Below are 23,288 nucleotides of genomic sequence, written 5' to 3'. Positions count from 1 at the left end.
ATGTCCTCCATCATCAGAAAAGTGCTACAAGAACATGTTAAAAACACCAGAAACACAATTGGGTCTTTAATGATTGGCAACTATCTCCCAGCAGAATGAGGATTTTCAGCCCCCTTCCACCCCCACCCCTCTTCAGTCTGTGGATTTTGATCTTTTGTGTTGGCAAGAGTGTTCAGTTTGCTGTAATCTTGGAAAACATATATCCCCCAGCAGAATTCAGGGGTCAACATGTCAAGGGAAAATAACAGCCCTGCCGAGAGAAAAGTACAGCACACTTGCAGGCTTTCAAAAATGCAGACACCGAGGAATGTTTGTACCCAAGCTGACATAAGGGTTAACTGAAATAAAAAGTCGTTTTGTGTTTTTCTGATTTTTTTTACTACAGTTTTATTCTTGCATTTTAAAATTTTTTGAGCAAACAACAATTTGGCAATTAAATATTTACTCATCGAAGACCGATCACGATCAAAAAGATTTTTCTAATGAAGTCTATGAATGTTTTTTATCTGCTTAAGTTACCATGTTACCACCTGCTTTCTTTGGTTTATTAGGGTCCTTACACACTAAAATGTCAGCAAACTAAGCTTGAACAAATTGAGAAAGCACATAAATTTAACACCTATGATAGGTTTTGTTGGCCAAGAATGAACCCAACTCCCTGGAAACATCCCAGTTACAACAGCTGCTCGTTTGTGAGCCATATTGCGTCACGTGAAAACTGACCAGCAAGCCAAAAACAACCCTATCAACAAGTCCTTTCATTCAAGTAAATTCATTTATCAGTTTTGTTTTTAGTTTCTAACTACACAACATTTAATAAAACGATATTTTTCAAGCCTTTATGATTTCTGCAGCTTTAAATGTACAGTGAAGGCTGATTTTCTTTCTGCATACTCCAAGTACTTTTTGCTACTCTGAATTGTTAGTCTGCATTTCTAGTGTTGCTGAATCCTACTAAAGTTCACTTCCAAGCCACACGATACTCGCATGTTCAGGCAAACCAAGGTACTTCTCTGAGCTCAGATGAGCTTCACCCCTGCTGTTTATCAGGAAACAAACTGAAGTGTTGAAACATTCTTAAATGATTCTGTAACGGTGGAAAGAGTGTGTTCATGCTTTAACTGCCCTCAGTCCTTTGAGCAATCTTCCTTAGGGATTACATCTACCGACTTGTGAAACTCAAAAATTCCTCACACGTGTGTCTAAAACTTGCCTTTGCCTTAACGTGCATCATTCTGGAGCTAAATTTCAATCAAATGTTTGAAAGAAAACAGCTGGGTGATAGTTTTTACATTTAAAAATGAGAGGTTTTATGCGCACAGTAAGGGAATCTGCATTTGTGGTTCAGGATGAAGGATCACACATTATACACCATGTACCAATGTGAACACTTGAGGACAAGACAGAAACAAGATAAATAAATCAGTTTGGGAATTAGTGAAACCGTTTTTGTACAGTATGTGGTGCTTATTTCAAATAAAGTTTGATAGGCTGATGTGACAGAGTTTAATGATTTATGAAGGATTGTATGTAAACTATTTGATGTTTGCATAGATTTAAAACTTCGTTTTTAAACATTCAAGATATTTTACCAGATTTTACGTTTTTTTTAACTTCTCTTTGCTCAACACTTTTCCAAACTTTTCTCAAAAGTCGAGAATTGTTTGTCTCATTAAGAGTTAGGATTTAGAAATGGTAAAAATGGTAAAATGGCGTATACTTATATAGCGCTTTCTACCTTCTTACGAAGGCCCAAAGCGCTTTACAGTCACAGTCCCATTCACCCATGCACACACACATTCACACACTGATGGCGGCTCCGCTGCCAAACACTGGTGCCAACCTCCCACCAGAGGCAAGGTGGGGTTCAGTGTCTTGCCCAAGGACACTTCGGCAAGGCGGGAATTGAACCTGCAATCTTACGATCATGGGTCGACCGCCCTACCGCTGCACCACGGCAATAAGGAATAAGGAAATTATTATTAAATAGTCATTTTGCTCCATACTCTTGACAATAGGAAAAGTTGATTTATGACTCAAAAAACAATTGTATGCTATAAAAACTACAAAAATGCAAACTCTTTGTTTTAACTAAAAGTTAGCTTTTTAAGATTATTTTTCCCTTTGTGGGAACTCCTAATTTCTAGATTTTGATATTTTATAGGATTTCTTGTTTATGTAAAAATTACAAAACAATTACTTTCGAGTGATTTTCTTTTCAAGATTAGCCTTCTATTCCTATTTTTGGGCTACCTCTTTTTGCAGTGTAGTATTTCAATATTAAATCAACTCTAAAGGAGTTATTGGTGGGATTATATACAATACTGTTTGAAGTGTTGATATAATTTAAATGTTTAAAAAAATACCCTACATCTTTTAAACTCAATAGTGTTAAAAAAAAGACACTGTTAGAATTCAATTACAAAAAAAAGTGTTGTTCCAGCTCTGGCCTGGTGTAAAAAGTTTAATACTTTTAAGCATACTTTTTAAAAGTCTTGTTTAAATTCAATCTAGGGTGGATCTGTTGAGGTGTAGAGTTTAACTCCATGGGAAATGAATTGACTCTTCTGATTTTGTGATGTACTTTACCAGAAGAGTTTGAGAAGTTTGATATGTTTCTTTACAACTTTTTTAACCCCTGAAATTTTAGATCTTTTATTTAATTATTGAAAATATCAACTTAATTCTTAATAATTACTATGATGTCAAAGGTTTGTGATTAAGAAAAAGATTATAAGCATAAAATTTCAATGAACATAGCTATTTAATTCCACTCTGTCATTCAATCAAAGCTTTAATTCACAATCAAGGTTGTGTCAAAGCTATGCACAAAGAATTCTAAGAAATACATGAATATTTGCACCAATATAATAAATTTCTCCTATGGATCAGCATTAGAAATGACCATTACACTGAGGTGCTGAAAAACTGAAAAAGAGGTTGTCAGAAAACCTTAAAGGTTTGTGGACAACGTTTACAGATGAACAAAGAAACTCGTAAAAGAAAAGTCACACAAGCCTTGAAACAGAAAAACATGCCGCACATGTCCTCATCCATCATTTTACTTGCATTACTGACAGAAGATAAAGGTAGGCAATCTTCCCGGGGCAGAGCCACACACACATTCAAAAGCACAGCTGAGTAAAAATGTAATTTCTGAGTCTCTTTGTTGCCACCTTGAGCATACGATCTCCCTGGACACAAAACAAATATTAATATTAATGTGTGTAAGATGAAAGCTTTTCATCCCACCTAACCTAGAGAAATTACTGATCAGGCTTTACTACTCACTGGAAAGTTAGATAAACAACCCAGAGAATAAAAAGAAAGATTAAATCCACACAATTTTACTTGAAATCAAAAAAAAATTCACGATTGGTGCAACACCAAAATACAAAAATAAGAGTGATGTCAGCAAACAACAGAATAAAAGTAAAGTAAGGAAAGTAAAACAAAATGATAAAGTTTCAAAAGAAAGCACAGAATTGAGAAAGGAGCTTTCAACCACAGACATCGATATAGTAAAATGTATCAGAGGAAACTTTCTCCCATTCTTTCTGAGAACACATATGCATGAGGGTTTCAGCTGTCTGACAACCTAAAATCTATTGGTCATATCTCAGAAGCTGGCTTTTTTGCATTTGTGTTTTGTATATTCTTTCCAGTGGCATCATGTGAAGGCTGCAGACCCACATCAGACCTTCTCCTTTGAAAGACATTTATTTACAACGACCTAATAAGAAAAAAGCTTAGCTTTCCTGTGAAAGTGAGTTAAATTTGCTTTTCTGCATTTGTGGAACCACAGATATTACACTCATGGAGCACAGAACATCTTGTTCTTTCGTTAAGATATGATGTAGCTGACCTGGTTGCAGGTTTACACATTAGGTGTTCAATCCCAGAAGCCTCAGGGCTAAGAGAATCAAGGTTAATTCTTAGAATCCAAAGGGAACTTTCGCTTCTCATAAATTCATGTGAATAATGCTTTTGTAGCACAACATTGTGGCAGTATTTTGTTACGTTGACAACATGTTTGTGAAGCAACAAATGACTGTTTTCAGTGTTAGTGTTACAAAGGTCTCTACAGCAGAGAGGCAGATCATGGGGCTTCACTTGGGGCATCAGATGTCAACCTTCCTTCACTGACTATTTGATGACAGGCTAGAGGGAGCACTGGCAACAGCTGGCTTTTAAAATCTAACCCCCTCTACCCTTACTTCCTCTGCTGCTTAGAGGCCCATGTAGGTCTGAATCGGAGAAAGCTCTAATGGCTTGGTAGCTGTAGGACTTAACCTTGAATGCCCAAGTCTTTCAGCTGCCTGGTGGTCAACCAACAAAACCCCTGCAGCCGACCTTGAATGGGTGGACTTTGACTTTCCAGTTTTTTGTTCTGGATCAGCTCCTCACTCAGTGTACCTGAAGCTCTTTTGTTAGTGGGCCGCCTCCATAGAGTTCTTCAAGGGTGCAGTTCACTCATACATATGAATATTGAACAAAGAGAGGAGGAGAAATGTATTAGATTGGATCTAAAGCTTAGACTTCGACTCGCCTTAGACTTCGACTCACCTGCAATCCTGGTTTAAAACCTGATTTAGAACAAAAGTAGCAAAATAAATGGCCACTATGGCAGGAGTCTGCAAGGTTTGACACTAAAAGATCCATTTGGTTCAGTTTCTTACTGACCAAAACCCAGGAAGAGCCACAAAGTCCAACTTACCTTTCAGAAAAATACTTATGTTTGTGTGGCCATTAACCATTCATTTATAAAATATAGCTTTAAATATTACAATACTTGAAATATAACAGTTTATATTGTGTTTAAATTACAGGAAACGTCTTTTACTTTTGACAGGGGCACACAAGTTCCTCTCAAAACATAAGGCACCCTGTGTCAATTAAGATTTTTTTGCTGAAGCAGATTACTTGCAATTAAAATCCTATTGCGATTATTACCTACTATCTGGGCATTGTCCATGGATGAAATTTCAGTCTTCCATGATACAAGCGTAATCTAAACTGTTTATAAGTGTTGCTTGTGTTCGTCTTTGTGTGCGCAGTGATTCTCAACCGACCAAACATTTTGAACAGCTCAAAACCGAATTCATGTATGGACACATCAGCGAGACCCTTGACGGACATCTGCACACATCAACAAATGATGAACACAAGAAACTAGGAATTAGGAATTACGCATATAATGTGTGTATAACGAAAGACCGAAATTGTACACGTGGAAAGGAAGATTGTGGGTAGTGACAGTGTGACACGGCCTAGACTTAAACCTGGCGCTGACCACGGGAATCCAACTGTTTAATTAAATAAAACAAAGCATTGCTAGGGCCCGCACCGGGCGCTGACCATGGTGCTAATGCGATATGATTTCTGTCCAGTGCTCTGAATGTCAAAATAAAGAAATGCAATAGTTTGCATGTTTTAACTTCCAAGGTTTTAATGTGGATCATTAGTGATACATCTGTCAAAATTTCAAGTGAATAACTTTTCTCACTTTTCTATGCATATTCTCGTGTGACCAGTTTTCATCCGTGTACAATGCGCAAATTGTATGTAGCAACAGGGTGACACGGTCTTTAAGAATTTTGCCTCTGAACAACCTCTATATGCTGTTCAGAGAAAAAATCATCTGCTTTATGCTGATTCTAATAATGAATCACTCTGAGCTCACTTATCCGACATGTACTGTGCATTTTGGAGGAAAGGTAAAGCACACAAGGCATCTTGGTTAAAAAAAAAAGTTTATTTTATTATCATAAGATTACCTCAGTTTGAAAATATAAACAGATAACTAAACTTAACAATTAAGCTTGTTTCTTTAACCCTTGTGCTATCCTAGGCACTTTTACTGGGAGTTGGGTCATCTAGACCCCACTAGACAGTGCGCTATATCTTTTTTCTTCAATGATTTGTTTCCATGAATTTCATGAAATCCTCTCCACCTTTATCCACCTTTGTCATGGTAGGGATAACATCAATGTAAGGATCGGGTCATCTGGACCCCATAGGATAGCACAAGGGTTAAGTCGTTAGTATTTTCCTACAAAAATCTAAAAAGTGGAGGAATAAAAGAGCCCTGTGTAGCTCCAAAGTCTCAGGTTGCACTAGGGGCTTGTTAAAATAGCAACTTTAACCCAAATTCACTGTAAAATAGTTCAAAAAAAAAAATAGTTCACTTTTAACGCACAAATAAATATGTTTGCAACCTTTCATCTAAAACGTTTTATTTCTGTGGATTAATTTAATATTTTTTATATTTTTGTGCAACTTTAGATAAGAGTTATCATTTTACCTTGAAATTATCCCGAAAATTGAGCTCTCCATTGATTGACAGTTGACTATCGAATATCTCAGCTGTTTAGATTAAATTGTGGGTTCAGTTACAGCCTATTCGACACAAATTGAAACAGTGAGCTTAAAAACTAACTCCACATCAGCAAAGTACCAAACTATGAGTCATGTAACCACATCTGCAATTCAGCTTTTCTGCAGTGATTCCTCAGGCGCTACCTAAAATACCAAATTTGACCCAAAAAAGAAGGGAGGAATAGCCAGAATAGCTTTACTATAAATGTCAGATATTATTGTTACCATTGTGAAATGACACTTGTGCAATGTAGACACAAACATTATGTAGAGTTTTTGATACTTTGCATATTTTCCGTTTACTGGTGACCGTGAAGATATTTCTTACCTTCAGATCCCATATTGTTAGGAGCAACACAATTGTGTTTGAGCATCAGCCTCTGTGATAATTGACTAACAAAACTCATCAAGATTTATAAGAAAAGCTAAAAAAGGTCATAAATGGTCAGCAACTTTACCAGCGGTTTTCTTGTGCTTTTATCTTGTTTGAGTGCACACACTCAGACGCAGGAATGCAGCTAATACACAACTCCCTTTTTTTGTTTTCTTTCTGCAGCATCCGCTTCCCCACAGCAAATCCAAGAAAAATATTTGTGTCTGCAACACGCTGAAGAAGCAGAGAAAAACTCGTTTCAGGGCTCCACAATCCTAACTCGTTTGACTTAATGTTTCTAGCTTCTGAACTAAAAACAAAAGCGTTGTAAATGCTTCTGTGTGTGCACGAAAAAGTGTTTTAATACCTCCCTGCTCTTGTTCGTGCATCTTTGGCTCTCAGTGGCATTTGGCCGTGGCTTTCTGAAAAATATGGCATGAACGAGCAGGGCATGTTTGAACGCCGTCTGCATGTGAGCGGGCCAACATTAGTGCCTCCAAGCAAATTCCCTTAAGTCATGACAACGTCAGGATAAACACTTTAGCACACAGCTCAGGCTGTCAACACAAGACCTGCAATCAACCAATCAGCTTGATAAACTTTTTCTTTTTTTTTTTTAATTGGAAGCATTGATTTCTCACACCCAAAATTCTGTCTGAGTGTGTCACTGTGATTATTGTGTTACTATTAGCATGTGTAACTCTTATTTCATTATCATAAGCTCATTGCCAGTGAAATAGAGATGGAATGTAAGCATGAAAAACACTGAAGCAAGACATAAAACATGACTCAGAGCCTCTGGAAAGACTGGGGAAATATCCATCTAAACGGGATTATTATGCAAAAGGAAACAATAAACTGGTTCCAATGATAAACAGACTGTCACATCTCTATACTCCAGCCAGAGGGCAGCTCACTGTGTGACATCCATCTTCTTAAAGTAACACTTCTCTGAATGGAAGCATGCACGGTGCGAGTAAAACACACAAGAAAGCATCCAATCATAACCATCCACAACTTAACGTTTGCCAGCAGATATTATTTTCTTTCTGCCACACACATCCCAAAAATTCTCCCCACATCTCGTACAGCTGAGAGGCGCCGGGGGCAAAGCACAAGTCATAAACACGACTGCGCTTGGCAGCGGAGTGACAGGTGGATGCAGCTTCAGTGAAGACAAAGCTGGAGTGTGGAGAGTAATAATTGTAGGCTGGCGCACATGTGGTGACTGCCCGCATGCTGAGATAATCGCAGCAAAAATAAAAGTGTTTTCCATCAAGGTGCAAACACAACAAATCATCCAGGAGTGTTATTTTCCGACAAATCTAGTTACCATATTAAAAGGTGAGATGTTTATTTGTCTTAGATGTGCTGCACATAATAATTCAGAGAAAATAGCATCTTAGCAAGTGTGTGAGAACTCTCTGTAAAAGCCATTTCATTGTGAATCTCACTGAAAGCACACAACAAATAAATCATTTGTTCCAAACTTGCATAATGTCCCACATTTTAATATCTATTTCTCAAACCTCCTCTCTGCAGGAAAGAGTACAGTTTCTTTCACATGAGAATGGTCCCATAGACTCAGTTCAAACAGGCAGAGAATGCTAACACTTTTTGGCAGTTTTTATTTGCCCATTGTAATATGAAGTGCTTTAGTTATCTAATCTTCTTTCCTTCACTTTGGTTGACCCTCGAGTGAACAGAGACCTCGTTCTTAAATGGATCAAGCTCCATTTGGGTCATACCAGAGTTCTAGTGAGCTTTTACAATTCACCCCAAAAAAAGCAGAAAATCCAAACCAATTGACCAACGCTGAGGATCAAACTGTCCAACTACATGTGCATCAAAAAAAACTTCCTGTTCTGAATTTTTTTAATACATTTTTTAAATACCTAATCTAATTGCTTGCAAATATATTTTCAAATTTATCCCAAAAAATTTTAAAAAAACTATTTTGATGTAGAAAATAATAATTGCTGAGTTTTTGAAAAAGGATTATAGACATAAGACATGTTAAATTTGATCATGGTAAACAAGTTGAACTTTGACCAATCAGGGACTCAGTTTTGGTTGTGATGTATGGATGGCGTCCCTTTTAATTCTTGGAAGTGTCATCTGTCTATAAACTGATCATGGAGGAGAAATTAATTATCGCAGTTTGTGCCCAGCTGGAATCATGACACCAAGTCTTTCATATATCGGAATAGAGCTGTGAAAGAAAAAGCAAGATTCACGAGATATGCACCGTTTGGACATTTCCCATCAAGCTTCTTCCAACTGTAGGTACATGTGCTAGTATCAGGTAGTGACAGTCCAGTATGAACACCCCATGCTAAACGCACATTCAGTATCTAGCCCAAGGACACTTCGACACATGGTTAGGCTGGGCGGGAACCGAATCCTACAGCATTATGATCAGAGGTCTACCACATTGTATCTACACACATTAAAAATAAATTTGGGCCTTTGCCCAAATCTAAGATTCTAATGAAAAGAGGATTTTTTTTTTCATTCTTACAAGAAAAACAAGAAAAAGGTGATTTCTCAACACATCTCAGGAAGATCTTTTTTATGATAGGAATTTATGAGGCTGTTAAAATAAAAGCTTCCTTTAGTAGAAGTCTATAAATATATGAGTGTAAAGTTACAGTCCTGTAAGGGCTATTCTTCTAAAATTGTATCGTCGAGTTATTTTTTTTCTCATTTTCCATGCCTGCCTAACTCGCCCAGGCTCAGGAGACAACGGACAACGCTGGACAACTCCACTCATTTAACTTCATTTATTTTTCCACCAAGAACAGATGAGCGCTTGATCGCCTTTAGGGCTGCACGATATGAGGAAAACTTGCGATATGCGATATTAGTGATCAATATTGCGATAAATTTGCGGTAAATAAACAAATAGAAAAATAAACAAAAACATCATTCCCATTTCATTGCAACAGTTTAAAAATTATACTCCAAATGACCCTCATCGACATGGGGGACAAACGTCAGGGTGGCTAACCCTGGTCCTCAAGAGCCTCAACCCTGTCTGTTTTCCAATTCTCCCTAGACTGCTCGATAATGATAACCAAATCAGGTGTGTTCAGTCAATCAGGATGTGAAATCACTTGAGTCAGCCAATCAACAGCAAGCTGGTTAAGGAGAGCTGGAAAACAGGCAGGGTTGAGGCTCTTCAGGACCAGGGTTAACATAATAGGCCTCCATCTGATTGGTCAACAATGGGAAGGCGTCCATCTGATTGGTCAAAGCATAAAGGGATTTATTTGATTCGTTAAATGCTTCAAGCTGCTAGAAGATTGTTTTAACACATTTTGGGTTTGCGATTTATTGCGATATTCGCCGTCTTTTGCGATATGCATATTGCAGAGCTGGATATTGCGATAATGATAAATTTGCGGTATATTGTGCAGGCCTAATCGCCTTAAAATAATCAGAAATGTATGGTAAGAGAATACTGTTATTTTAAACGTTTGCAAATATGGTGCCATTGAACTATTTTACTTGTTGAATGCTGTTCCCACAAATATCAGAACATAAAAATATGAAATTGAACTGAACATACCAATGGCATCACCGAGGTCATCCAAGCATTGAAATGTTTGTTTCTCAGGAGCTCACCATGACTGCCAGACAAAACTCTCACCTGCACACCGTCACCTAATTTAATACTTCTTCCTACCTCCACCTGCCTGGTAGGGTAGGACTAACGTTCTCTTAACGTTAATCACTGCCCCCTGCAGCTGCAGAGTTGATCCTACCTTGGAACACACGTGCAACTCAATGTCAGGAGCAAAATGAAGAAAATAAAAAAAAGAGATTAGATAAATCTTAACATGTAGAATTGATTAGACACCCCATAATCATCTCCCGTGATGGGGTATCCTGCAAAGATGACAGGAAAATGTCTTGTGTATGATTTTCAATTTGATAAGTGAAAATCGTTGGCACAACAAAAGTTTATTTTCATGGATTCAAATCTCACAGGTAAATTTAGTCAGAAAGATCTGAGAAAGAAACAGATGTGCATATTTGACATTTTGACATCCCAACAAACCATACATTTTAGTTTGTCTTGTCTTTTAAAAACTCGTCTTTTTTTATATTTATTAATTGCAGAAAAGGCAAAGTTACCGTTGTGAATTTATCAACAAGAACTCTGCAGTGAGAACCGAAATCCAAGTCTTTGTGCAAACTGCAAATATGAGGACTTAACCTTTCACTGCTGGTTGCAAACATTTAGGTCAATCTTAGCATTAATGAAGAGGACAAAGGTCTAAACAGAATTTTAAAAACCAAGAGATACATTTGCTTTAGAAGTAGTTAGAAAAGAGCATCCAAAATACCTTTTTAAGAGTTTTTTGTAAGGTTAAGAGTTTTCAACAACCAGAAAGCCTAAAAAATGTTTGGTATTGGTGCATATAAACCGTGTCCAAAATCATTCACCTTCAATAACTATAATATTTACAGCCTTTTAAAGAGAGCTGAATTTAATGGGGAAGAAAAGCATGCAGCCAATTACAGCCTGAATAAAAACACATCCCTTCAAAGACACACAAAGACTCACAAAGTGAGACTACAGTAAACCTTGATACTTGATCTGCAATCAACTGCATTCAAATGCTGTTTTCTCCTCAGAAGCTGCTGAATTAGCCGATCTGCTGATTTGAGTTGCTAGGAAAAGGTCTGACGCCTGAGAAATGTTTCAGTTTGTTTTCAGGGGGAGAAAATGTGCATTGAGACATATCTGAGAAAATGCAGTTAAACCTCAGAGGCACCGATGGAACCCAGAATGACATAAAAACGCCTCATCTGAGCCGCACCCAGCAGTTTAAACATGGTGTTTCTCTCCTTGGCTTACAGGATGTGATCAGTTCAAACTTGTTCACAAGTGGTCGCCCCTGGGATTCATGTTAATATGCGCGCTGGCTGGAGAGAAGGAGGAGAGGAGAGGAGCAGCTGTGCTCTTTGCTGACCACCAGCGGGAGCAAGGCGAGCGACAGGCAGTGGTTGATCTCATGGTGGTGAGGTGTTTGTAACTTTTTGTGAAATGGGCCTGTCAAGACAAAAATGCCTGTTTATTTTCTTGTTGATGTGTGAGAAAAGTGAAGACTTGAGGGGATATTTTCTCTGTAATTGTCATTTGTGGATGTGGGTTGGTTTCTTTTACAAATTCACAACAACCAACGTCTATGAACTTCCCTTTTCTTTTTACTTTAGGTATATGTGGGTTTATGTTTTTTATTTTTATTTTTTAAATCAAATTGTAGGCTATTATTTATATTTGGGTTCTGTAAAAACTGATAAGTTTAAGCATCCAAAGCTTCATTTGTCTTTTTTTGTCTTAGACAAACCTTTATATATTTACCAACTAAATGTGAGTTGTAATTATTTTGTTTTAATAATTTCCTCGCTAAAAAAAATAATCTGCCAAGTCCAAAGTGGGAAAAGTGATGTGACCCTTTAAACAAACTTGCTTTTCTTCTTAGTTGCAGTCAGTTTTATGCATGAGTCTTAACACATTTGTCATCTACTTTAATTTGAAATCTACATTTAATTTGTTATATTTCATAGTTTGAGAGCAACAACGTCTTGTTTAGTGTCATTTCATCTCATTTAGATTGGTCTGAAATTTTAATGGTGCTTCCCAAACATTAAAAAAACAAGTGTATGTGGTGGGAAGTTTTAGATCTTAATCCTTTAACATAAATTAAGATGTGCTTGATCACATGGCACAAAACTTAGTCTATTAATTGTGGTGTGTCACTTAAGTGTGTCTACCACCGCCATCATGTTTAAAAGTTTTTTCTCTGTCTTGTCAGTTCACACAATATTTTCTTTTAGATGTTGTACATTCTTGACACAAAATTTCTCATTGTTAAATCTTGAACTCTGATCTACAATAAGTGAATTGAGCCTTGTAGTTCTTTAGATGCTGTTCTGATTCCTTAATGAGCTCCAGAATGAATTTTTGTTGAGCTTTTATTAATGTTTTCAATCCTGGAAAAGTTTATCATAACTGTTCCAGGTTTTCTTACTTTAAGGAAAATATACATTTTAGCCTTTAAACTGTCAAAATAAAAACATGTTTCAGCTCAATAGCCAACTTAACCAACATGAGATGGTAAGACAAAGATGTGAACTTCAACTGCTATAAGATATTTATTGTGCTTTTCTATGGAGCCCTGGACATGACAAGAATTGTTTCCCACAAATGAATAAATTGTAGCCATGGATTTGTATTTTGTGTGCACAAATTAGCATTTGGTGGCCACAATATAGTGTTTTTTGTGCACAAATTATTTTTTGTGAACACAAATTAGCTCTTTTAAGGCAACATTTTAGCTTTTTGTGTGCCAAAATTAAATTTTTTTGGGCACGAATTACTAATTTATGTGCACACATTACAAAATACTAATTTGAAAACTCGAAATGTTGATTTGTGCCCACAAAAAAACTAATTTGTGCCATCCAAATGTTAATAAAAATACCAATTTGTGCCTACAAATACTAATTTGTTTGGACAAAATGCAATAAAATGTCATTTTTTTTACACAAAATACTAATTTTTGTGCAGAAAATGCAAATATAATACTAATTTGAGGCCAATAAATACTAAATTGTGCCCTCAAAATACATATAAGATACTAATTTGTGCTCACAGAATGGCTATAAGATGCTAATTTGTGCCCTCAAATACTAATTTGTGTTCACAAAATGCTAATTTGTGCATACAAAATATTCGTTTGTGCCCACAAACTACTAATTTGTGTGCACATAATGCTTACAAAAGATTTGTGTGCCTAAAAAATACTAATTTGTGCCCACAAAATGTTAATACAATGCTAATTTTGTGGCTGCAAAATACTAATGTGTGCCCAAAATGCAATTAAACTTCTAATTCAAGCTATGAAATACAAAATAGTGGCCACAAACTCGCTAATTTGGGCACACAAAATCCGTAAGGGGTTATGGCAGACGAAGTGTGCATTATCAGAAATTAATGCCTCTGCAAAGTGCTTTAATTTTTTGATAATGAACGTTTTGAAGGCCAGTATGCAAGTTAAACCATGGTCACCTACAAAATAAAATATTCAATGAGTTTTCAGTAATTTAATCTTGTTATTTTTTCGGTTAAGATTGCCTATTTCCCAAAAAGTGGAGTATTTGTCACGGGGTGCAGCGTGTTGTCATGTTTCCGTTACAACAGGCCGTTTAGCCATCTGACCTCGACTGCAGCTGCAAAGGGAAGTGATATATGCTGATTGTCACGATAGGTTAAATAAAGCATCAGTTCAGAGATAAAGTTCACCTCTGCCTGCTTGTTTTTTTCCCAGATGATGTGATGTAGAACATTTAAACTATGTGACCGGAACTTCTTTTTTAGGTGTGCATTATCACTTTGGATTATAACTTTTTAATGCACAGCCAGAAATTAAACCGAATCAAGTATTCACCCGGACCATGGCATATAAACTATTAAATTGATTGAAACAAGTCTTTTTTTAATTCATCTCCAGGGCTCCGTATTTTTCAGTCCAACCTAAATTTGGCAAATAGAATTTTTTTTCATAAACATGAAAAAACTGTTGTGATACGTAAGAGTTTAAAAAGTATGAGGGGAAAAGTGATTTGAAACGGTACATTACAAGCTTCTCATTATCTGAGGTTCATCTACGCCTTCCCCTGATTGGCTGGAAGCAAATGACGCGTCGCTGCGCGTTAACCAATAAATTAAAGCGACTTTTCGCCGGTTTTCGATGGGGAGCGAGAGAGGTTGAAAAGGTGGGTTTCGCGCTGCATCCTGGGTACATAGCTGCGCTGTGATGCAGTGAGTCTGTTGTTGTGTTGACTGGAAACCAAAGTAGACGGGGGAGGGTCCGCTGCGCTCCGGGGAGGCGTCCAGCGAGTTACAATGCGTCTTTCAGGGTGTTGAGCGCTCCGCCACAGCCATGGTGCAACTTCGCCGGTCGTCCCGAAGCGAAATGAGTCTCTGCTGAGCGCCGAAACCGAGTCCCTCTTGACGGGGGGAGAGCGAACATGAAGAAGTCGAGCGCCGTGCTCTCCGTTGTCGGCTTGACTGGGAAATGGTAGCGAGCTGTGGGAACCGCACTGGGAAGGACCATGGTCGAGAGGAGCAGCAAATTCTTGTTGATCGTCGTCGGATCTGTGTGCTTTATGCTGATTCTCTATCAGTACGTGGCTCCCGGGGTGATCAATTTCGGCTCCCCGCATGGTTATTTCACGGAGGAGGACGAGGTGGACATCTTCCCCACTCCGGACCCCCACTACGTTAAGAAATACTACTTCCCCGTCAGGGACCTGGAGAGGACGATCGATTTCCAAATCAAAGGGGAGGACGTGATCGTGTTTCTGCACATCCAGAAGACCGGCGGGACTACCTTCGGCCGGCACCTGGTGCAGAATGTGCGCTTGGAGGTGCCGTGCGACTGCAGACCGGGGCAGAAGAAGTGTACCTGCTACCGGCCGAACCGCAAGGAGACCTGGCTCTTCTCCCGCTTCTCCACCGGCTGGAGCTGCGGCTTGCACGCCGACTGGACCGAGCTCACCAACTGTGTTCCGGGGGTCCTCAACAAGAAGGAAAGCAAGCAGAAAAGTCTGAGGTGAAGCACCTAAACTTCCAGATAACTTATTATAGCCTTACACTTTCACTTTAGAAAAAGGGTTTCTGATCATTTTTTGAGCTCTTTTAGGTCTTTAATCTCAAGGATTTATGTTTCTCTTGGATAAAATTGTTTTAACCCTTATATTGGGTTTGGATCAAAATTGACCCGTCAATTTTGACCCAAACCCAATTTAAGGGTTAATTTAGTTTCCTTTTCACCTTTGTAAGCTCTTGATCAACTTTTAATAGTTTAAAATCAGAGTTTTCACTCCCTCCCACCTGAGCAAACTTGAATAAAAGTACATTTCCCATCATTTCTGAGGAAAGATTAGAATAGAAAACTCTTTTGATCGTGTTCTTTTTATTGGGGGGGTGAGCCTGCATGTGTGTTATCATAAGACAAAGGTCTTTACACAGGGCTTCTAGATAAAGGAAGAACGGCAAAAAGATTGTGTGCACCCCTCCTGGAAGAGTGGGCTGATAATGGATGCAGAGAGAACTGTTGATTGACGTGTCGGCGCCGCACCATCACGAATGCCACCACGGCTCAACGGTGCCTCTGACATTTGTTGATGAGTGTCAGTGGCAGTATAGGTTCCCCTCCCACTGAATCACAGCTCCCCAGAATTTGGCTGCATTTCCAGCCGGAGAGGGTAATGCCGGCCGTGCAAACGTTCCCACTCTGTTCTAATCCTTTGTTTTGACTGCAAACTACCCCCCCCAGACATGATGCAGACTCTTATTAAGGTGTAAGCCCCCCCCTTTCCCCATTGTTGTAGCCCACATATTGCGTCCCTCACACAGAAATATTGACGGCTGTGTCAACTTCCATTTCGCTGCCCCTTTTGCGGTTAAAAGGCTACCTTTGTTGGATGGTATGTGTGTCTTTGTGTTGCCTTGTCTTGGTCGATGCTTTATTTTTTGCCATGCAGGATCAATAATGCGATGATGGCAGGGGGGGAGGGGGGGCGCGTGGAAGTTTGTCTGTCTGGCAGCCAGGCTCAGTGGGGATAACACGACGGCTGCTCTGCTTCCCATGGCAGCTGAGGCTGGGGATCGGGGCTGCAGGCCGGCATGGGCAGGGCAGAGGTTATGGGGAGAAGGGGGGGCTGGAGGGGGGGTGGATCCTGCAGGGGTTTGGCTCCACTCTAATCCGGGTGATTATTACCACTGGGACACACACACACACACACATCCACACTGCCTTTGGTATTTGCTGCTGGCGTCAGTCCTGACTCCTGTGGTTTTTCCCGGTCAGAGGTGATAACGTGCTCGGCCGTTTCTGCTTGGCGAGCTGAGATATCGCAGCGGATGCAGGATAAATAGCCTTTCATCACTTTGCGAGCGCAGTGTCAAAGCGTAAACTTGTTTGGGTGTGCACTTGTGCGCCTTGTTTAGATTGTGTGCACCTGAAGAGGCCCTGGCAACACAAAGAGACAGGGAAGGGAGTTTGTGTGTCTGTGGGTGAGGCACAATTTCTTGCCTCAGGTTTAATCAAGCATCTGATTGGTCCTGACAGCAGAAACAAGGACCTATAAGCTTAATAACACCCTGAAGAAAAACCGTGGCACTGCAGATTACATGGAACCACAGAAACTTGAAGCACTTTTTCTCTTGTTTTCCTCTTCGCTGTCACATCTGCGTTTTGTTTCTTTCGCCACTCAGTGCCTCTTTATTGTTCGGTGTTGTAATGTCTTTGTGTTTCAGCGAGCGACTTTTGTTTGGGAAGTGTGTAGAAGCAGGCAGCAGAAGTTCAAAAACAAAAGGTTAGGAGTTTCCAGATCCACATTGCAGTGGGGCCGTTTTATGTCGGAAGCCCTCGAATCAGCTCAACAGTTCGTGGGAAAACAGTGTTGGACATGCAGACTTTTAGTTTTTTATTTTTCTAAAGGAAGTGATTTGAAGTCATATATGACAACAAAACCAGAAAGCACTCATCTAGAAGTGTTGGAGCATGTCTGCAGTGGCGGGAGTAGCAGAAGTCCTTGTGGTAAAATCCATCTTCTCTCTTCGCAGCTGCATTCTCATCCAGCTGTCAAGGGAATTTTACACAAACCGCTCAAATGTGGCAAAAAAAAAAAGAAGTGTGAATTAGAATGATTTCCATCATATGAACCAGGAGGTATAAATACGCCTCCTGTCTGTCCAAAATAAAACATGAACATTCATCTACAAAAAGAAGAAAACCTGCCAAGAATATCAAATTATTGATCATGTGTAGACAGGCTGTTCTGACATTACCAGTAATTTATCTTCAGTTAGGTACTGAAGCAAGAGAGTAAACCAGTCCTTAGGCTGTAATATTGATTTAGCTCGGGTGAAATGCCAAAAATCTGAGGTTTAAAGCAGAAAATGTCACCAGTGTTTACAGATTTGTGGCATGCTCTGTTTAAACATTGGTACAGAAAAATACAAAAAATGGTCACCTATGGTCATTTTGAGAGCAAACTTTTATAAATTGTGTTATTAATGGGGCTGGGTGTAACAATTAATCAACTTTATTGATTTATATTCCAACAATCCAACCGGTTTAATCTGTCTGATGCAAGTTGTCGATCAAATCGATTATACCATTAAAAAAAAATCATTCCAAAATCAAATAAATGGATTATATCAATATTGGTGGAGGTTTATTTAGTAAAAAAAAGACTAAGTTCCATCACAACTGAGACATAATGGCAGCAAAAAATGATCAAGCCATCATTTCAGTCCAATGTGTGGTAGAATGTTCTAAAAATGTTCCCTTTGCATTTTTTATGTGGAAAGACAACAGCGGGCTGAACTTTGACTATAATGTGAAGGGTTTTGCCATTAATTCTTGTTTACACATCCTAAGCTTACATTTGATTATCTTGCAAGAAATACAAGGAATCTGGAAAACTTATCAGCAACTACAAATTCTGATATGAATGGAGTCGTGGTTAAAATAAATTGTTACTCCCCGAATTGATACATTAATTGTGTGTAGGTGATTATACTTTCTATTATTGTTTAGATTAAATTGTTACATAATTGTTTGAGAAACTGGACTTGATTAGAACAGAAATCAACTTTGATCCAAAACTGTGATGTTCAACCCTATTTATTGTAAAATACATACATTTTTCTGTGGATTTATATTTGCTACCCCAAAGTTTCCGTCACAGGTTGCTCTTTAAATTGACCACAGCATCTTCTGAGTGGAATCTTTTTTTTTTTTTTTTTTTTTTATGCTGGTGCATCTTAAACTCTGAGATAAATGCGGCGTCGCATTAGGCACGGGAGATGGTGATAAATGTGCCGCTTCAGGAGAAAGGTGCATTAGAAGGGAGCGAGCAGCGGCGAGATGAATGGTGCCCTAATAGGAGAGACAGGTCTGTCTTTGATCTGTGATTAGATGAGATTTCAGATGAACGCTGGCGTCACGGGAGAAGTGGGAGCAGCACACTCAGCAGAATGCCACTCTGAGTGGATTTTCAGTGTCTTGCATCAGTTTGAATGTTGATTGCTGATCCCGTGGGACGTGTTAATTCTTACAGACATGCACTAATGAGAGCATGATGCAAACAGACCCTAATGCAAGCTCTGAGATATTTAACTTATAATTGCTTAAGGAGGTTCCTATCACGTTACTCAAATTGGAGCCACACTTTCGGATGAGGGTTGCCATCTGTCCTGTGTGAGTGTGCGTGCACCCCCCCTCCTTTGTGTGTGTGTGTGTGTGTGCTCCTGCTTTTAATCCTAGTGTGTCATACAGCGCCTTAGTAAGCAAAGTGATGGGGCTAATTTTATAGCCTCTATCTCTGTCCTCCTCTCGTCTCCCTTCATCTCTCTCCCGCCTCCTCTTCATCCCCTCTGCTTGCCTCCAAAATCGAAAACTCTCTCCCTCCATCCTTCCCACCATCCGTCCGTCCACGATGGTGTCACTCTATAATCAAACAGCAGGCTTGCTTTCCGCTTGGTGGCTTTATGGCCAGAGGGTTGTCTCTCTCTCTGTGTCTCGCTGCTTCACTTTTCTTTCCCCCCACTCTTCTCTTTTTCTCCCACTCTCCCTCCATCTCTGCCCCCTCCTGCCTTTCTTTCCCCTCCTTTCCCATCCTTCTCTTCCTCTGAGCGTGACTGCAGCATTAGAGGAAATGTCTTTTCATGGAAGATTTGCTGCAATTTCCAAAATGGCTGCTTTGCCTAATGGACAACTGCCTTGGTTCTAATGAATGATTACATGTATGAGTATGGCGTGGGGGGGGCGAGCAGGGGGAGGGACTGAGTGGGAGATGGAGGCGATGAAGAGGAAGGGAATGGGATGAGTGTGGGACAGGAGGGGAGCTGTCAGGGACTGATGGAAAAACTAAAAGATGCAGGGATGCAAACATTTAGCTTCATTGCTGGGGAGTGGGTGAGTCAATTAGCACGGTTGTCAAGCACTGGGCTTTCCTTTTCTTTCAGCTGGTCTGTTTCAGATTCACAGCACAAATCAGTGCGCTCTGAGATGCCTCTGTGAGTAAGTGCATGGGGTGAAGGGGGCTTTGGGAGCGGATGCATGCAGATAGCCAGCAGGATGCCATCAGCCAGCCAGCACAACCTGGAATCCAGATGAACCTTCAGGAAGCTGCAGAGGCTGCCCCGGCTAGGTGGCACGGATTGCACATGTAAGCGCGCGAGCATGCTCGTGCCTGTGTCAGTGCACGTCCGTAGACATCCGCATGCTTTCGGGCAGGTCGCTGTTAATCCAATCAGATTAGCCGGGTTTAAGCTGTGGCGACCATGCACTCCAAAGCCGGTTATGTCCGCTCATCCTGCATTCCAGCATTCCCAACAAACGCTCCCGTCCTTCCAGCCTGTGATTCCATTCATGTTTGCTGAGCTCCAGGCTCCCTCTGTTTGGAGACCACTCTTAAGGGAAACCAGAATAATTGGGTCTAATATGGGTTTAACATTGTGTCTTAATACTAGTAGCTGACTTAATTAACCTCCTTTTTGTGAGCCTTCAAGCTATAGTTTACTATTTGAAATGTATTGTGTCCTGCTAGCTACATAGCCAGATTATTGCATTTCTTAAAATTAACAAAAATAAGGAGAGTTCTTCTGATCTATAAAGTTTTGTAGTACAGCGGTCCGTCACTATATTGCAGTTCACCTTTTGCAGATTTGCCGATTTGTCTTTTTTTGTGCAATTATGTTTTTTTTGTTTTGTTTTGTTTTTTACTTCACACTGTTCTCCATCTTGATTAGCTGTTGACCTTGTCAATTAATTTTCTCTGTGCCATGTCTCCTAAAATGCATTCAGTTAGTGTCACTTTCATTAACCTTTGATTGTGAGCAGATCTATGTTTTCATTCTATAATACTGAACTTAGTTTTCTATGAAAGTTTGAACTTTGAGACTTTAAACAAGAAAGAAAATCGTGAAAATGTCAAATTCTGTTTGAGAAAAGTGTATAAAAAGTTTAGTGAGGGGGTTTACAGCCTTAAAATCCTACTCCAGTCATTGTTTGATTTACTGTAAAAGCATTCTTTGTGGTCAAAAAACCTGTCATTTTCTTGGGAATATTTTCTGGAGAGCGGCAGGAGTTCATTAGAAATTTCTTTCTGAGTTTTGAGTGGAACTGTTGGTATGGAGTAAGCCCGCCCCCATTTCCCATCAACCATTGGAGTGGGTCTCTAAAACACCTTGAATTCTATTTAGCAGATTCTTCCTATTGCAGGTTATTTTGAGAAAGTAACTCCCGCCAGAAATGAATAAACACTGTACTGATACTCTAAAAGAGCTAAAAACGCTTGATATCTGTTTCCTAATTTACCAAGTTTTTCTGTCTTTTACAAGTTATTGATGTGCGCAACTTGTCCAATTCTTCAAATACAAGATTTGATGAGCTGGTAACCAGCACGGAGCAAGTGGCTCTTCGGGCTTTATGCCCTGCCCTTGACAATACCGTGAAAGGATAGTTGACTCACCCACAATCTAGCACATAAAAGGGTGAGATATAGCCCCTATGTGTTTTCTTCTTCAGTCGGTCGAGGTGAGTGTTGACGGGTCTTTTTCAGCCACACCACTGCTGCCTCGTAGCCACAAGAGTTCATCTTAAGTTCATCTTTGGGTCTGAGTAACATATATCCCAACCTCTATTCAAAGTCTGGACCTGAACTCCAGAGATTAGACGGGTTCATGTGTTGGGCCCCCCGGTTTCCCTTCAAAGCCCCCATTGGACTTTGCAGCAGTTTTTCAGTTTGATTGTGTTTGATGTGGGATGCTGAATTAACCGATTAGGTTAAACGTTTTGTTTTATAAATGCAAAACTAATTATGTCGAATCAACAGTAAGTTGAGATTGTCAACGGGTGGGGTCCAGTCTAGCGGGAGATGCTGACATTGATTTGTCTCAGCTGTTTCACCTCAGTGAATCTTAAAGAGAGATTAAGGAGGGGGATCGGTCTCTAAAGGGTTATTGCCACCCCCTCTGCAAGCCTTTAATATTGATTAGCTGCTATGGGTCAAGGAGTTTTTTTTATCAGCAGTTGATAAAATTTGAACGACACAAATTTAGAGGAGAGCCCCACTTGACGGATTTGGATGTTTCCTTAACGCTGAATCAAGCCGGAGTGATGTGTCTTGATGGCTGAGCGGCCTCTGTGTCACTCTTTTCGTTCAACTCTCTGCAGCTGACTGTTGAATGTCAACCCGCCGCCACCACTGAGTCGACTCAGCGGCCCCGTGGACAAATAGGCATGCTGTGAATGATTAGCCCACATTGCTGTGGCTGGTAATTAGGGCCGCTACGCTGCAGCAGCTCCGCCAACAGGATTACAGCCTATCGATTATCCTAGCCTAGCTTTAGCTTCGCTAGCTAAAAGCAACTAAGTGATTAGTGGGCATCTCTACAGTGGTTAATGAGTGGTGCTGTGAAATGCTTTAGTATGCCGTCCATGACAATGGGATTAGTCTATTATCAGACAAAAGGCCTCACTGAAGGAATCATTTGGTTTTAAGGCAGAGCGGCTTGTACGGGATCTCTAAATTTTGCTCGGCTGGGCGTCTGTTGCGTGGTCTTGTTGCTGCACTCTGACCCAGTGTGTCTGTCTTTCCTCAAACACAGTCATCAGACCTTCCTTCACCCGCTTCATTCCTTTTTTTTAGAGAAAGTAAAGGACAGAGAGGGACATCCACAGGGGCTGCTCTCCAGATCCATTAAGGCCACTGTCTTTTCTTGTTCCTGGCTCTGACAAGTCCAGACAGGATGTGACCCAGGAGCTCCTCTGTGTCTTTCCATCTGAACTCCTCTTGTCAAAAGCATCAGTGTTTTCTATAATGTCTATTTTTGAAGAAACCTCCATGCAGCTGATCCACGTGAGTGAGGGATGGTCAAAGGGAGATTGTCAGCGGCTGACAAGCGTTTTAATTGACCTGTGGGAAAAATGCAAATCTGGGACCGCCTTTTTTGAAAGGAAGAGTCTCAACTCTTTAGGATGGTCGCCTTTTTGGACAAATACAAACTTAAACAGAGGACTTTCATTCAGAAACCCTACAGAGAAAATGAACAACAGTATTGTCGCCATATGAGCAGAACTCTGTCTTTTTCTCACCATTTCCATACGTGTAGTTTATCCTTTTGTCCATGTGCATGTGTGTGCTCTTACATCTGGATTTAGTTGCTGTTCTTGGAAAGCCTGAATGTTGGTAGAGAAGGAGCACTTCCTCGTTCAGGAAAGAACGAGGAAGGAAAAAATTTGGTAGTTTTGCTCAAGGGCAAAACTGTAGTGCACCAGAGTTTTTCCTCATTCTAGAGTGTCCTTCATTTGTGCATTCAGACTCAGCCTCCATGTGTGGGTTTGTCCTGTGAATGTTTGGTCTGTGGGATCTGTGTTTACAGAAATGGCCTTTTTGGATTTGTGACACTTGCACGCAGGCCATTCGACAGTTGTGTAGGGCG

General features: G+C 39.9%; 1 protein-coding gene across 1 annotated transcript in view; it reads left to right on the top strand.

Annotated features, from left to right (window-relative positions):
• Window positions 1–14,535: 14,535 nt before the first annotated feature.
• Window positions 14,536–23,288, top strand: part of LOC101166175 (heparan-sulfate 6-O-sulfotransferase 1-A) — a 63,352-nt gene continuing 54,599 nt past the window's right edge. The window contains exon 1 of the mRNA XM_004082491.4: window positions 14,536–15,381. Within this exon, the coding sequence (XP_004082539.1) occupies window positions 14,882–15,381 (500 nt within the window). The 5' untranslated portion in view covers window positions 14,536–14,881. The remainder of the gene's footprint in view (window positions 15,382–23,288) is intronic.

The sequence above is a fragment of the Oryzias latipes genome, chromosome 22, assembly GCF_002234675.1.
Source record: "Oryzias latipes chromosome 22, ASM223467v1".
Classification (NCBI taxonomy): Eukaryota; Metazoa; Chordata; class Actinopteri; order Beloniformes; family Adrianichthyidae; genus Oryzias; species Oryzias latipes.
The sequence above is the reverse complement of the archived record's forward strand: the minus strand, read 5'-3'. Positions and strand labels throughout refer to the sequence as shown.